This window comes from Amphibalanus amphitrite, unplaced genomic scaffold, assembly GCF_019059575.1.
Source record: "Amphibalanus amphitrite isolate SeventyFive unplaced genomic scaffold, NRLGWU_Aamphi_draft 000309F_arrow, whole genome shotgun sequence".
Classification (NCBI taxonomy): Eukaryota; Metazoa; Arthropoda; class Thecostraca; order Balanomorpha; family Balanidae; genus Amphibalanus; species Amphibalanus amphitrite.
The window spans coordinates 211,008-227,550 of record NW_024881804.1 but is presented as its reverse complement, the minus strand read 5'-3'; the positions used below and the strand labels follow the sequence as shown (position 1 = coordinate 227,550).

Here is a 16,543-nt window from a genome sequence, read left to right as displayed (position 1 = left end):
TGGGGGCCAGCGGCATCACTTGCAGGGGCCACGGCCCCCAAGTTAACATGCTAGAGGGGGCCCTGGGGGCCAACCATATGTTTTGCCGCGGCGGCAAAACATATGGTTTTGCCGGGGCGCCCCCCCCATACACTTTTTACTCGGGGCCCTCTCGTCTCGAGTTGAGAGGACGTTGTAACCTTCCAGAATAAACAAACTCAGTAAAAATAAGTTCCACGTATCTCCACGCACGGACTCCAAGGGACCCTTGTTGATCCAAGGAGGCCCTCTATCCATACTCGTCAGCGGAGGCCCCTGAGACTGATGGCCTGAGAGGCGCTAGTGAATCTGAGGAGGCCGGAGGCCCCAATTTCCAAACTGGTCTGGGAAGGCCCCTGACACTGGCGGTCTGAGAGGCCCGTCTATCCACACTAGTCAGAGGATGTCCCTGAGACTGGTGGTCTGGGAGGCCTCTCAATTTACATTAGTTAGAATAGGCCCCTGACACTGGCGGTCTGGGAGGCCCTTTACCCTCACTAGTCAGAGAAGGTCCCTCTATCCTCAATAGTCAGAAGAGGCCTCTGAGACTGATGGTCAGAGAGGTCCTAGTGAATCTGGGGAGGCCCCTCTCCACATTGTTCTAGGGAGGCCCCCGAGACTGATGGTCTGAGGGGCCCTTTTATTTATACTGACCACAGGAGCCCCCTAAGATTTTTGGTCTCAGAGGCTCTCCTGTTTATACTCACCAGAGGAGGCCCCTGGGATTGATAGTCTAACAGGCCCTTCTATTTATACTAGCCAGAGGAGGCACCTGAGACTGGTGGTTGGAGAGGTCCTACTATTCGTAATAGGTAGAGGAGGCCCCTGAAATTCAGGGTATCAGAGTCCTTCCTATGCATACTAGCCAAGAGAAGACCCTGAAATTAATTATCTGAGAGGCTGATCTATTCATACTAGCCAGAGAAAGCCCCTGGGATTAACCCTCGCCCGCACATGCCATTTTCCCATCCTAAAACGCACTTGGGGGGGGGGGGGGTTGCCACCCCCCCGCGCCATTTCGTTCCTGTTGGAGATAGAGCTTTGCGGTAAAGACTAAAAAGATTCTTTGGGAAAAGACGAATCCAATGATGCCCAGTTTTACCTTCTCAGGTCAGGCATTGACCTTCCAGGTCAGGTCAAACTAAAAAATGTTACTGTTTTGGGTCACCGTTGGATATCGAGTGCGCTGCTCATCATATACCGATGACGATGCCGTATTGTGGTGCCAAGCCAGCTAGAACCTCTATGTCACACTATCCGACTAGGTTTTTGCTGGTGAGGTCATCTCATGTCAAGTTAGGTTAAGGTCAATGATATGTGTTTGTATGTCTGTGTGTGTCTGTGTGTATACTGATGTGTGCACCGATTGTTTATGTGTCCATATTACATGAGATCATGAAATGAGAAACTTTTACTAAAAATACAGTCAAAGAAACTTCACAAAAAGTAAATTCTGCTTGCCTAAAACGCAATGTTTCCAGATGACCTAGGTTGACCTTGACCCTAACCTTGACATCTGTATATCGTCGAACAACATGTTCACTGATAGGGGGAGGTAAGACTGGGAAAAAAGGCCGAAATCAATGTGTCAAAAGCTCACAAGACCCATGGCCAACGCAAGATATTGGGTATTTGTCATTTGGGTCATGACATGACCTGATGAACAAGGTCATATCTCCGAAACCCAAAACCACAGAGACTTGAAATTTTCAGTGGACATCGAGAAAGGATAGAGGAGCAGCTATACGAAAAATCAGGCATCTAGCTCTAAAAATGTTGAGTGCAGAGCAGAAAAAACTACCTGGGGTGGCAACCACCCCCCCCCCCCCCCCCATGTGCGGACGAGGGTTAATGATCTGAGAGACCCTTCTATCTGTACTTGCCAAAGGAGGCCCCTGAGACTGATGGTGGCCAGAAGAGGCCTTCGAGACTGATGGTCTGAGAGGACCTTCTATTCAAACTATGCAGAGGAGGTCCCTGAGAATAAAAGTCCTAAGAGCCCTGCGGCGGCACTGGCCGTTAAAAAAAAAAAAACTGGCCATATTTCGGCTCAGCAGGGCCCCACAGAGCTCGTGAGAGCACCTCGAGGGCTGCTAAGTAGACACGCTTATCTCCATAAGGGTGCCACACCAGCTTTTGAAGGCTCCTTGTAGGCACCTAAGGGCCCCTTCCGGCCTCTAACGGCTCCACCCGCCTGTAATGGCTCCACACCAGTGTTTATGAGCGCCACACACCGGCGCCTTTGAAGGTCATACCTACCAGTGTCTCTTAAAGGAAATAGTTCACTTTTCACATGTTTTTTTTTTTTTTTACTGGAATAGCAGTTGCGTACTTTGTAGCTTGAGCTGAGACTAGCACAAAGATGATTGGCTCTTTGTGGCTTTTACGGCTCAACAATCACCCTAGACGAAGATATTCCATTTCTCATTCCAAAAAGAGTGCCTTTCAGAGGAATGCGCGCTTTGCAGAGGAATGCAGTCACCTCATCGTCAGCCAATCAGCATGGGTAGGTTTGAACTACACAATATGATTGGTCAACGCGTTGTAAGGTTCCGCGATAAACATAATTTTATGTAGAATATAGTTCTTCCTAGATTAAAATATGGAAAATAATCCTTCATACAAAAAGGTTTTATTTTATTTTCTGATTACGAGCGAGCGAGCGCAGCGAGCGAAGTGAGTCTTTTCAATATAACGGAAAAATCTCAGTATGAGCGGCCCGGCCCGGCCCGGCCCGGCCCGGCCCGGCCTGTAACGCTTTTGAGAGGCTTATATCTCAGCAACCGCTGGACCGATTGGCCTGCGGTCTTTTTTGTTGGGTAGCCCCATCCCTTCTACCCCGTAATTGACGACTTTTGATACATCTCAGTGACCGTCGTGGCACGTGCCACGTGAAAAGTCAAGGGTGTTCAAGCTGTTTTGCAAAAGTAGTGATCTTGAGAGGCTCATATCTCAGCAGCCGCTTGGGCGATTGACTTGCGGTAATTTTTATAGGGTAGCAGCATCCCTTCTACCCAAAATAGGATACTCTCGATGCATGTGGGTCACCCCCAGTGCACGTGCAAAATACAACAATAAGAGGTGCCAAATTTGTTCCCATTTCAGTAACTCGGTAATTACTGGGGCGATTTCGCTAAAACTTGGCATATATGTAGGCACCCACCAGGCAATGCATTCCCATGTGTTGCGGTTAGGGTGCTACTGCACGTGCGCACGTGCAGGGGGCGTTTCCAGATCTCGAGAACGGCTGGGCCGATTGCGCTCAAATTTGGTACACGGTTGGGGACCAGTAAGTAGGGTGCCGTGCAAAAGTCATTTTGGACCCCGTTTGCACGTGCGCACGTGCAGAATGCCGCTTCCAGATCTCAGGAACGGCTGGGCCGATTGCGTTCAAATTTGGCACACCGCTAGCGACCAGCTAGAAGGGTGCTTTGCGCAAGCCCGTTGGAAGCACCCTCTCGCCCTTCCGCACGTGCAGGGCTCACTATCTCGCTCGCTCGTTCTTCGCCCAAAAGGCGTTTTACTGGTAATTATGATCATGAAAATCATTAATCTGTAGTAAAATACAAATTTCAGGAAAATGAACAATTTCCTTCAAGGCCCTATATCGGTGGCTCTGAGGGCCCACACCGGCGCCTCTGGGGCCCACACACGTGTGCATCTCAACTCTCAAGGCTCTATATGTAGGTGCATCTGAAGGACCCACACGGACACCTCTGAGGGCCCCACACCAGTATCTCTGAGCTCTAAATGCCCCACACCGGTGACGAGGAGTGAGGACACACCGGCGCCAGAGAACACTAACGGCTCCACAAGGCCACTGAAGGCACCACACATGCTCTCACTGAGCTCTAATATCCCATACCGGCCTCTGAGGGATACCGGCCTCTGAGGGTCTGAGAGGCCCGTCTATCCACAGTCCACACTAGTCAGAGGAGGTATAGTATCTGAGACTTCGGACTATTATTCTCAGGGGCCTCCCATGCCTAGTTTGAATAGAAGGGCCTCTCAGACCATCAGTCTCAAAGGCCATTTCTGGCCACCGTCAGTCTCAGGGGCCTCCTTTGGCAACTATAGATAGAAGGGCCTCTTAGATCATCAATCCCAGGGGCTTTCTCTGGCTGGTATGAATAGAAGGGCCTCGCAGACTATTAATTTCAGGGTCGTCTCTTGGTTAGTATGAATAGGAGGGGCTCTCAGACCCTTAAGTTCATGGGCCTCCTCTGCCTTTTATGAATAGTAGGTCCTCTCAAACTACCAGTCTCAATTGCCTCCTCTGGCCAGTGTGAATAGAAGGGTCTCTCAGACCATCAGTCTCATTGGCCTTCTTCCGGCCAGTATAAATATAAGGGCCTGTTAGACCATCAATCCCAGGGGCGCCTTAGGTTAGTATAAATAGAAGAGTCTCTAGACCATTTATCTCAGGGGGCTCCTGTGCAGCTGTGGCTAGTATAAATAAAAGGGTCTCTCTGACCATCAGTCTCAGAGGCCTCTTCTGACTATTGAGGATAGAGGGGCCTCTTCTGACTAGTAAGGGTAGGGGATCCCAGACCACCAATGTCAGGGGCCAATTCTGACTAGTGTGGATGGAGGGGCCTCCCAGACCACCAGTCTCAGGGACCTCCTCTGACTAGTGTGGATAGACGCCAGACGGGCCTCTCAGACCGCCAGTGTCAGGGGCCTCCCCAGACTAGTGTCGATATTGGGGCCTCCTCAGATCCACTAGCGCCTCTCAGGGCATCAGTTCCAGGGGCCTCCGCTGACGAGTATGGATAGAGGGCCTCCTTGGATCAACAAGGGTCCCTTGGACTCTGTGCGTGGGGATTCGTGGAACTTATTTTTACCGAGTTTGTTTATTCTGGAAGGTGACCACGTCCTAGACGAGAGGGCCTCGAGTAAAAAGTGGGTGTGGGGGGGGGGGGCAAAACACATGGTTGGCCCCCAGGGCTTCCTCTGAGATGCTGGGGGGGGGGGCGTGGCCCCCGCAGTGATGCCGCTGGCCCCCCAGTGAAGCTGAAAAGAAAAATAGGTCCTCTCGGCATCACTTATCATTCTGCTAGGGACTTCATGGTGGTGCGCCGCCCCTCATGAAAACTGCGCGGCTTGAATCAGGCATCAGTACACGTTCAGAAACTGAGCCCACCTGTGCAGCCTGGTTGAGTGGCTCTAACCAATCGCTAGCCAGGATGTTGCGCCGGTAATACTTATCACTGATAGTGGTTTTCTGTGGCGTCATGAACAGCTTGAATATTACACAACAGCTGAACATGCTTCAGGTCTAGATTTTGGCCGGATGTTTGACGCCGGGCGACGCCGTTCGAGCTGCTGGCAGCCCACACATGGTCAATTTGACGGTTCAACGGATATCGCAGCTCGAACGGCTTCACATCCGACCAGGCCACCTCATTCATCTCTTCCTTCGACCAGTGGACACGCCCTGGCCTAAGTCCAAAGGTGGTGGACTGGTTGTTTTCCCGTCAATTTCATTGTCTTTTTCAGTTTGAAGGGTAGCAAAACCAAGCTAAAGGGCGGGTAATGGTGAATCATGATGTGGGACCTCTTACTATCTGCCTTGGTAAGAATTTGAGTCTGTTTGCGTTTCCCTGTCGCTATCTTGACAACTCTTCTCACCACTTGGCAAAGGGCGCCTTTTGCGATCGAGGCCGGACTGAGTCTGCCACCAAGTCCCAGTCTGTTACGCCTCAGGCAGATGTGCTACTGGCTGCTGCTGATGTCCAGCTGCTGACAGACCAGCTCCTGGCTCATGCCACCATGCCACCAACACTTAGCCTTACTACGAAACGAGAGACTGTACTCCCTTCTCTCCACTTCCTTGAACGAGAACTATCAAATGAAACCGTTGGCGACTTGACTCTTACTCAGAGCAAGAGTCATTTCGCAAGGTCAGGTCACTGCTGAGTTGAGAGCAGATACCAGAGATATGTCTCATGGAGCTGAGCTGGCGGCCGCCGCGCCGGTACACGCGTACTTGCGCTCGTGACATCCGTGCTGGGGGCACTCGTATGTGAACCGTGGTGGCGTTGTCTCTGTGACCCGGGGGCTACCTGGCCGGCTCGAATACGCGGCGATGGCGGGCAGGGCGCCCGAGTTCGATGCGGTCGTTGAGTGCTTCGGTGCTTATACGCGGCGGTTAAATCAGTAGGTACTTTGTGGCGCAAGATATCGGGAGTGATCAAGAAGCAAAGAAGCGGGCCGTGCTGCTTTGTGCGATCGGCGCAAAAACGTTCGGTCTGCTGGAAGATCTTATCGCTCCAGCCACTGTAAGTGAGAAAACATACGATCAGCTGGTCAGCGTTTTGCAAAGTCCGCATCCGGATAAATCTGAGCCGGATAAATCTGAAATAGTGGCCAGATTCCGGTTTCATTCGTGCTTCAAGAATGACGGTGAGACAGTTGCTAATTTTCTAGCGCGGCTTCGTAAGCTGGTGTAGTAAACAAATGCGCAGAAATGTCTATTCCCAAGCGGGGACCGAGCCGCCACACGCCTCCCACTACGGCCGACTGGCCCCCGGCTCGCCGGCGCCGTGCTCCCCGGCCAGCGGCCCTGAACTCGAGCCGGTCAGCTCTAGTTGCCGGCGCCGGCCGACAGCCACAGCTGTGGGCCACGGCCTGTGCCAGTTCTATCATACACATGCATAACATATAGCATACAATACTAACCACAGCCCCTCCTGATCCTCAAGGATCACTAACGCTAGTATCTGCATGGGGCGTACCCAGTTCTTCATACTGAAGGCGATCAGGTGGCCGCCGCGAGCGGTCACTGCGTCGGACCTCACTCTCACTCACCGTCTCTCCTTCTACCCCCACATCAGGTGATGAACCCTCTCCCCCATCGGCTAACAGTGGCAAATTGACATATTCCACCACGTCATCGGGCGACGAGCCAGGCGAAGTTGCCTCAGACACATCAGGACAGGTACGCAAAACATCACCACATGACCGGAGGTCCCTGACATGCCACGGTACCCCGTCGACTTCCACCACCTGTGGTGATACCGTGGCGGTGACAGCACCGCGTCCAGACTGTTCCGTGCACCGTGACCCGGGCTTCCTGACCCACACGGCGTCCCCAACTCGGTACGATGCGGGCTCGCGTGATAGATCGTCTCGGTCCTCCTCACCGGTTCCACTAGGTGGGCGCACTCGGTCACGCACGGGGTACACATACACTGCGCTCGCAGGTGATGATGACGCCGATACACCATCGCGAGGCGTCACATTATATAAATGAACGGCCTCAGACACGGAGCACTGTTTACGAGCAGCGATGACCTTCACCGAACGGTGGTTTCGCTCCACGATAGAGTTTCCACTCGGTCGGTGAACGGCCCTGAATCGGAGCTGTACGCCCCATCCTGCCGCGAACACAGAGAACTCTCTGCTGCGGAACGCGGTGTCATTGTCTGCCAGAAGTTCGACTGGGGCACCGCGCTCACAAAATATCTCCTCCAGCTGCTCCGTCACACTGGCTGAGTCCGTTCGGCGCAGTGGGCGCCACACACAAAACCGCGACGGACCGCAGTCAATGATTGACAAGTACGACCGGTTTCGGTAGTGCGTAATGTCTATGGCGAGTCTGGTCCAGGTTTCCTTCACCCCCAGTTCCCCGCCACGCCACTTGACGGGTGCCGGGTCCACTGACCGACACACGTCACAGTCTGACACCACCTTTTGCACCTGGCTCCGCGTGATACTCGGCGATATGTCACGACGGGCAAAGTACAGAGTTCGCCGAATACCGGGGTGTCCAGCTTTGGCATGAACCTCGCTGATGGCCGACGACTCGCGCGTGCCGACAGTGTCCTCCACAACACCCGCATCAGCCCCGTGAGCGTCATCTTCTCCCGCATCAGTCACTGGCCCGACCACCGCAGCGGCGACTGCGGGCTCGCCTACACTCGGGTCGTCTCCGCGTACCCACTCGACCGGCACCCGCGTCAGGCAGTCCGCTCTGTTGTGGGCGGTCGGCACCAGGGTCACTGACAGGTCGATGCCGAACTCGTCCACCAGCTGCTTCACCATGTCGATGCGCCGCCTGATGATCATCTCACCGTGGGCCTTGGTCTTCAGACGGGAGCGCCCGCTCAGAGCGTCGCTTATCCATCTGTGCACGGTAGCAGAGTCAGTCCTGAGGTCCAGTCGACGCATTTCCCAGGCGATGGCGAGATTGATGCCCCGCACGGCGGCGTCCAGCTCCGCCATGTTGATGTGCGCTGTCTCGTCACGTCGGAGCCAGCAGCCGTCCTCGATTGGGTCTCCAGTCGGCGTCTCCAGCACCGCTCCTCTGTCCGAGGAGCTCGCGCCGCCGCTGCCAGCGGACCAGCCGCCGCCGCCGCCGCCACCTGAGCTGCTGCCACCGGAGCCGCCGCCGGCCGTTGGTCGCTCAGCACTGAGCGGGCCCGAGCGAGTACATCCTCCAGGCTGAGGCCCTCAGCCCTGGATCCAGCGCGGATAGCTTGTCTGGTGCTGTCGGGTAGTCCAGAGACAAATGCGCAGATGAGCGCCTTGTCTGGCACACCCCCGAAAAGCACCGCTAGCCGCCGTAGATCAGAGAGGAACACATCCGGTGATTCGCCGGTCCGCAGGCGTCGGCAGCAGAAGGCGTCATACGCAGCGAAGCTGTCAATGGCGAACGCCGCATACAGCGTCTCTTGCACTTCCACCAGCGAGCCGCGGCTGGCTGCCGGCATCTGTGACCATACGGTGAATGCCCCGCCTGCCAGCCGCAGCGGTACCACAGACATGAGCGAGACACCACGCAGTTCACAGAGGAGCCTCGCACGCTCCCACCACTCCACCACGTCAGTCGTGCCGTCATATTCAGGCACCAATCGAGTGTCAAACGGTTGGTTCGGTAGCCCTGCGCTGCTGGTCACTGGCCCAGACACCGTCCCCGGTCCATTGTCCGGGCCGCTCCTCTCCGCGTTATCACCCGTCACTGACATGGTCACGCGTCTTAAAGGTCAAAGCCGAAATAGCTTGTAGTAAACAAATGCGCAGAAATGTCTATTCCCAAGCGGGGACCGAGCCGCCACACGCCTCCCACTACGGCCGACTGGCCCCCGGCTCGCCGGCGCCGTGCTCCCCGGCCAGCGGCCCTGAACTCGAGCCGGTCAGCTCTAGTTGCCGGCGCCGGCCGACAGCCACAGCTGTGGGTCACGGCCTGTGCCAGTTCTATCATACACATGCATAACATATAGCATACAATACTAACCACAGCTGGCTAAAGACTGTTCGTTCGCACCTAATGTCCTTAATGAAATGCTGCGTGACCCTTTGGTCTGTGGCATACGGAACGAGTTGCTGCAACCTTGCTTCTTAGTGAGCCGGGGCTGACGCTCCAGTCGGCGGAGCAGCTGGCCCAGGCACACGAGTCGGCGGCAGCGAGTGCGGCTGAGCTCAGCGGCGGTGCTGAGCAGCGAGCAGATGGAGCCTTCGTTCATCGGCTGACTGGTGCCCGGGGTCCGCTGCGGCTGCGTAGCAGTTCTAGGGGTGCCGGTGCTGCCCGCGCTCCTGCCGGCTACAGGGACGGCGGTGGCGGCGCAGCGGACTCCAGAGCTGGTGGTCGGCTGCGCTCTCAGCATGACAGGACGACGCCCGGGCCAGCACGGCGGCGAGCTGTTTCAGGTGCCTGAGGTATCATCAGCCGGACACGTGCCCGTTCATCGATAAGGTGTGCTACAGCTGTGGCCTCAGGGGTCACGTCCGAGCTGCCTGCAGGAAGAACCAGCAGCACCTCCGCCATGTCTCGGCTGATGGCGACGCGTTACAAGGGTCGGACGCGCAGGAGGGTAGCAGAGAGGACGGCACTACGCAAACGAGGAGTTCTAGTCCCGGGACCGGTGAGGAGGTGTACAGCATTTTCACCGTCCGGACCGGCCTCGGTGTCAGGCGACCGCCGCTGATGGTGCCGGTAGCGCTCGACGGTCAGAAGGTCGAGATGGAGCTGGACACCGGGGCGACTCTGTCGGTCTGCTCTGACGCCGGGTTTCGGCAGCTCTGGCCCTGTGGAGGGCCGAAGCTGGAACCGTGTTCGGTGAAGCTGAAGACCTACAGCGGTGAGCAGCTGCCAGTCATGGGGCAGGCTGCAGTGAACGTTCAGTACGGCGGACAGGCTCAGCGACTACCTCTCATCGTAGTCGAAGGTGGCGGGCCCTGGCTGTTCGGCAGGAACTGGCTGGGACACATCAGGCTCGACTGGCCCTCCATCTGTTGAGTGACTGCGGAGACCCGTGTGCAGCCCATCCTGGACGAGTTCGCTGACGTCTTCAAGGAGGAGCTGGGCTGCTATCGAGGCGGGGAAGTCGGCATCGACGTAGACCCGGACGTCCAGCCTCGTTTCTTCAAGCCTCGCACCGTACCGCTGGCCTTCAGGGAAGCTGCGGACGCCGAGCTGGAAGACCAGATCCGTGGCGGACTCTGGGAACAGGTACGGCACAGCAAATGGGTGGCTCCCTTGGTGGTTGTCCCCAAGGCTGGGGGTCAGTCAATACGGGTGTGTGGGGACTACCGCTTGACCGTCAACAGGGCTGCTAAGGCAGAGCAGTATCCCTTGCCGCGTATGGAGTAACTGTACTCAAAACTGTCGGGATGTACCATATTTTCAAAGATCGACTTGAAAAACGCGTATTATCAGCTTCCGCTAGATGAAAAGGCCCGCGAGTATCTCACGGTAGACACCCCGAGGGGTCTTCTTCGACCCCTTCGGTTGACCTTCGCCTATTCGAGTGCAGTGTCGCTGTTCCAACTTCCAGCGGACGCTGGAAACTGTCCTGGCTGGTATCTCTGGTGTTCGGGTCTTCTTGGACGACATTGTAGTCGCGGGTGTCGATGCCGCTGCGCATGACGAGGCCCTCCGGCAGGTTCTTAGACGGCTGGAGGAAGCGGGTTTTAGGGTCAACAAGGCCAAGTGTAGCTTCGGCGTCAGCAGCGTGACCTATCTGGGGCTTAAGATAAGCAGCCGTGGTGTGGAGACCACCGAAGAAAAAACGGCCACGATTGTCCGTGCCCCGGAACCGCGGGATGCTAAGGAACTGCGTAAGTGGCTAGTAGTCAACTACTATGGGAAATTCCTTGAGAACCTGGCGAGTGTCTTGGCTCCGCTCTATCGTCTTCTAAAGGCAGATCAGCTCTGGCAGTGGGCTGAGGCAGAGAAGTCTGCTTTTCGGAAAGCCAAAGAGATGCTAGTTAGCCCTCATGTACTAGCCCATTTTGATCCCGCCCTTCCGGTGGTTCTCGCCTGTGACGCGGGACCGGTCGGCATTGGCTGTGTGTTGAGTCAGCGGACGTCACAGGGCGAGCGACCTGTGGCCTACTATTCGCGCACGTTGAATGACACCGAAACTAAATACTCACAGACTGATAAAGAGGCATTAGCTGTAGTGACCGGCGCTAAGAAATTTCACTATTACCTAGCGGGGCGAACTTTCACTATACAGTCAGATCATAAGCCTCTCATAGGCCTCATAGGAGAGCAGAAACCTTTGCCCGTGATGGCGTCACCTAGGATGGTCCGCTGGGCTCTGATGCTTGGGGCCTACTGAGTACCGGCAAGGATCTAAGCAAGGCCACTGTGACGCGCTTAGCAGGCTGCCTTCGTGCGAGGAGGCTTGTTCGAGCGTTCCAATTCCGGCTGAGACTGTCCATTTACTTGAGTTCATCGACTCATCCCCATTCCCCAGTGAATGTGTCCCAGATACAGCGGTAGACCGCTCTGGATCCCGTGTTGTCAGCGGTACATCGATATGTCAGAGATGGCTGGCCGGATGTCAATAGTGTTTCCCTCAGCCCTGATTTTCAGCCGTACAGGTCCCGTATAGGTGAACTGAGTGTGCAGGATGGCTGTGTTTTGTGGGGGTCACGAGTGGTGGTCCCGCCGCAGGGACGGGGTGCCATGTTAAAGTTATTACATGAAGGTCATGCTGGCGAGTGTAGAACCAAAATGTTGGCTAAAATGTATGTTTGGTGGCCAAAAATCGATGACGACATTCGTGATATCGTGAAGTGTTGTGTGAAGTGTCAGGAACTGAAGGGCAGGGCCCCTGACGCTCCACTGCATCCTTGGCAGTGGCCGACTCGACCTGGCAGCGAGTCCATGTAGACTATTGCTCGGCTAACGGATAGATGTTTCTGGTGATAGTCGACGCCCACTCCAAATGGATGGACGTCTACCCAACTCGTTCCTCCGACTCACTGATCACGATTGAAAAATTACGAGCGTCGTTTGCGTGCTGGGGAGTGCCAACAGTGCTAGTGACAGACTACGCCCAGTGTTTTGTATCACAGCAATCCAAAACGTTTGCAGTGTAAATGGGATCAGGCACTTAACGACACCCAGCCTATCACCCAAATCAAACGGCTTAGCCGAAAGAAGCGTGCAAAGCTTAAAAAAACGGGCTGTACAAACATATCTCGGGGTTCATTGAGACCAAGGTCTCTCGATTTCTGTTTAGGTACCGCACAACACCGCATACTACGACCTCATGTACGCCCGCCGAATTATTTCTGGGTCGTGTGCCACGCACTCATTTAGATGGTGTGCTACCAGATAGGCAGGAGCGTATACGGAGACAGCAGGAGGCTCAAAAGACGTACCGTGATCGGAATGCCCGTGAACGATGTCTGAACCCGGGTGACCCTGTGTATGTGCCTGCAGATTGCAGGGATTGGAGCGTTGTCGGTGGGCGCCCGGTCGTGTAGTTTTCGTAGAGGGAGTTAAGGTCACTGTGGAGCTAAATGACGGAAGGGTGATTGTGCGGCACGCCGACCAGGTTCGTGAGCGATATTCAGCTGTTCCGCATGTCGCTAACGATCCTCTCCGTTCCAGAGTGACACCGATACCTGCTCCTGATCCGGTCACGGAGAGCGCCGCTGCATCTGCACGGCATGCTCCCGTTCCCGGACAACTGGCCTCCACTCCCGACCGGCTGCCGGCTCCTGATCGAGCGCCTGCTCCTGGCCGGCCGCCTGTTCCGGCGCCGCCAGGGCTGACCGGAGCGGTGCCCGCGCCGGGTGTGACCACCGTCCCGCCGTCCGCACCCTCTCCCAGCGCGCCGCGGTACCGGCTGAGAGACCGGTCCACCCTGCGGCCCCCAGACCGATACGTGGCGAGCTATGAGTAGGCGTTTTGTTTCAGTTGTTATTTGTTCTGTGAGGTGCATATTTATTTGTTTGTCCATGCTGTGCAAGTACTCGGGGTGGAGGAGTGTCATGGAGCTGAGCTGGCGGCCGCCGCGCCGGTGCACGCGTACTTGCGCTCGTGACATGCGCTCATGACACTCGTATGTGAACCGTGGTGGCGTTGCCTCTGTGACCCGGGGGCTACCTGGCCGGCTCGAATACAGTTTGGACCAAGACACCGTCTGTGATAATATGCATTCATCCAATTTTCCAGCTTCCACATTAAACAAGAAACTGTGCGAGCAGATATGGCGAAAAAATAGATGTCCGGATAATTTCGTTACACCCTGTATGTTCTAGTGCAAACTAATGCTATGATGCTAGGGGAGTGGCTGCAGGCTGGCGTAGCGCGTGCGGCCTTACGGTGGTTGGGTGAACGTGCCACCTTCTGCTGTGGGGTGGGTGGGGTGGGGGAGGTCCTCCTTGACCCCGTGCCGGCCCCGCCACCTGTGCTGCGCCATCTTTGGGCTGGCGACGGTGTGGAAGCGCGTACCTTCCGTCAGTTTTCCAGGCATCTGAACTCTGAACTCGGCGCTGGCCCTGTCGTCGATGTCTGCGCGTGAGCCGTGACGGGTGCCACAGCCTGCTGGCACCGGCGGGTACGTGCCGTGTACATGTGGTGCGGACTGCGGGACCGACTTGAACCACTCGAAGCCAACGGAGACCAGCCACCCTCATTCGCTCAGATTTATGTGAACGACCCACGAGTCGAAATACTGATGCCGAGGACCGCGCACGCATTGTGGCATCACATAGAGAACACCTATTACATCCGGGAACGACTCCGATCGGCCATTTTCGGGAAATTTACCGTCCGCGGTGAATATTCCTGGGAATATGCTCTGAACGTATCAACCGAATTTGATGTTAGTGCCGGACCCGTGGACTCGGAACTGCGTCACTAATGCCTGTTCATAAATGTAGCGCGGCGTGAGCCATCCATGGACTGCGTGTTTCTTTTTTCCAACCAAAGGTAAGCACTATACCTGAAGATGCTTCTTTGTAACCAAACCAAACAAAAACTAACAACCTAACCTAACCTAACTTGACCTAACCTACAGCCTACAAACCTACAACGCGCCAAAAATTTCAGCCGCCGGCGGGATTCGAACCTCCGGTCCTCTGAACACGGGGCGAGTGCGCTAACCAATCACTTCACCTCGCAGACAGCTGGCCGGATAAAGGTGTTGTAAGTCACTTGACAATGACGCACTGGGATATACTCCGTATAGCGCCTTCCTTTGATTGGAAAAAAGAATTACTTACGCCTGTGGACTAGTCTCTTCAGCTCCGTAGCAGTGTCTCCCAATCTGCGGAAAGTTCAGCTGGTCGCATGATAACCGTGGCGAAGTTTTCTGGCTCTGTTTCAACGGCTCCTTCATATTCCCTTCATATCAGCATAAGCCAGATTTAGGCTAACTTGCAATTAAACGATCAAAAATGTTAGCTTAAGTTTCGTTAGGGTAAATTAAACGGTGTTTTATTTGGTTAGGCTAAGCCCGAAAAACGCGTATTCATGTTTCTTTTTTTTTGTTGAAAAAGCCAAGGGATGAAAAATAAGTGGCCTAAAACCGGTGAGAAAACTAGATTTGGGGGGACCCTAGGTTGATCTCTATTATGGTGTGCTCCCCCAGTCTGAAAGTAGTTCCCGCGCCCCTGACTTTCTCTACGCTATTGAATCACGCTGCTGATTCTAGTAGGTATCTACTACGCAACCTTCTCACATTAATTTTTCTCCAAGCGTTTTGGGGGGGGCCAAAAGATATGTTGGCCCCCCCTTTCAGGCTTTTGGGGGGGGGGGGGCCATGGCCCCGGTGCCCCCCCCCCCCCTGGATCCGCCAGTGCCGTGCGGCCACCACGCCACCGAACGTCACTGACCAGCCCTAAGGTGTCGGCGGTGTGCCTCTTTTCTACGGCCATTTTCCAGCGGCCGGCCGGAGCCAGTCGCTGGAGGCGCTGCTGATTGGTCCGTGCGTAACGCGAGAGCCGCAGAGGCGTCTGCTGATTGGTCTGTGCGTGGCGCGCGTGCCGCAGAGGCGTCTGCTGATTGGTCTGTGCGTGATGCGCGTGCCGCGGTGGTGTCTGCTGATTGGTCTGTGCGTGGCACGCGTGCCACCGGCGCCGTCTACTGATTGGCCAGCTGCCTGGGCTGCGCCGTCTTCTGAGCCCTGTTCAAGTGTCCGCGGCCGCCGCGGCTCCCGCGGCCAAAAAGGCGGAGCTTAGCTGGCGGCCAATCAGGTGAGAGCAGCATTCTGGGTAATGCGTAGCTCTTCCTGCGGCTCCCGCGGTCGCTCGGGAGCGACCGCAAGGAAACTTCGACATAAACTGCGCGCGTGAGACAAAACATTGCGGATTTCGCTCTTTGTTTCGGTTGATTTTATTATGTTGTTAAGGTATAATTGCTTCAAAAAGGTACTAATTGAAGTAATAAAGCCATTATAAAGCAATTACGCACAACATTTTGATCAGCATCTCCTTTCAAAACAACCGTGCCATTCTCGTCGCCGGCCGCAGCGGCCGCAGCCGCAAGGGTGTTCAACCTAACCGAAATTAGGCTCCGCCTCCCGGCCGCGGGAGCCGCGGCGACCGCAGAGCACTTGAACAGGGCTCTGGCCGCCTTGGCCGGGACGCTCCACCTCCTGGTCAGTGGACGCGGCGCCGGCCGAGCGTAGCCGCAGGACCAGTGGCGGCTTCTGGTCCTATCTGTCCGTATAGTTCTGAGACATCAATCCGTGATTTTGTTCGAAAAATCACACTTCTTTGTTTGTAAGAATTACTTTTTACTACAACAATAGAGTAATTTTCGCATCATTGATTTTCGCTGATGATAGGTAGTCGGGGAGAAAATTCCATGAATTTATTATTTTTTATCTTTATTCTCATAGCTATGCTCTTTGCGAGGACGCTAAGAAGAATACGTAACTAATAAATTGGCGTTCATGAAATGCATACGGCTGTTCAGTGTCGAAATAGCAGCAATACAAATATATGCACCAAAGGTGGATAATTGTCATAATCCTAAGGGGGGTGCTTTTCCAACAACTGGTGAGTGGCTGTGTCAAATCATTGTGCAGTAAAGCACATATAAGCACACTTTCCAACAGCATCACTATCCTCGCGACGCCTTGAATTTCACGGGGTGCTCGAGCACCCTCAAAACACCTTATTCTCCACCCCGATATGCACAGATAATATCTGTGCATATTATGCCTTTTATTCATATGACTTCTATGGAAAGGCAAGGCCTAAGAGGCTGCATTTCATTGTTCTTGGGAGTTGAGGACACATCCATATGACAACAAATCGATTATTACATAAGCAT

At 54.9% G+C, this 16,543-nt stretch overlaps 1 protein-coding gene across 1 annotated transcript; it reads left to right on the top strand.

Annotated features, from left to right (window-relative positions):
- Nucleotides 1-9,044: 9,044 nt before the first annotated feature.
- LOC122388122 (translation initiation factor IF-2-like) lies at nt 9,045-13,388 on the top strand. Its single transcript, XM_043378920.1, has 4 exons — nt 9,045-9,154; nt 9,934-10,100; nt 10,260-10,416; nt 12,869-13,388. The coding sequence occupies exons 1-4, from the start codon at nt 9,045-9,047 to the stop codon at nt 13,161-13,163; spliced, it is 729 nt and encodes a 242-aa protein (XP_043234855.1). The 3' UTR covers nt 13,164-13,388.
- The last annotated feature ends 3,155 nt before the right edge of the window (nt 13,389-16,543 follow it).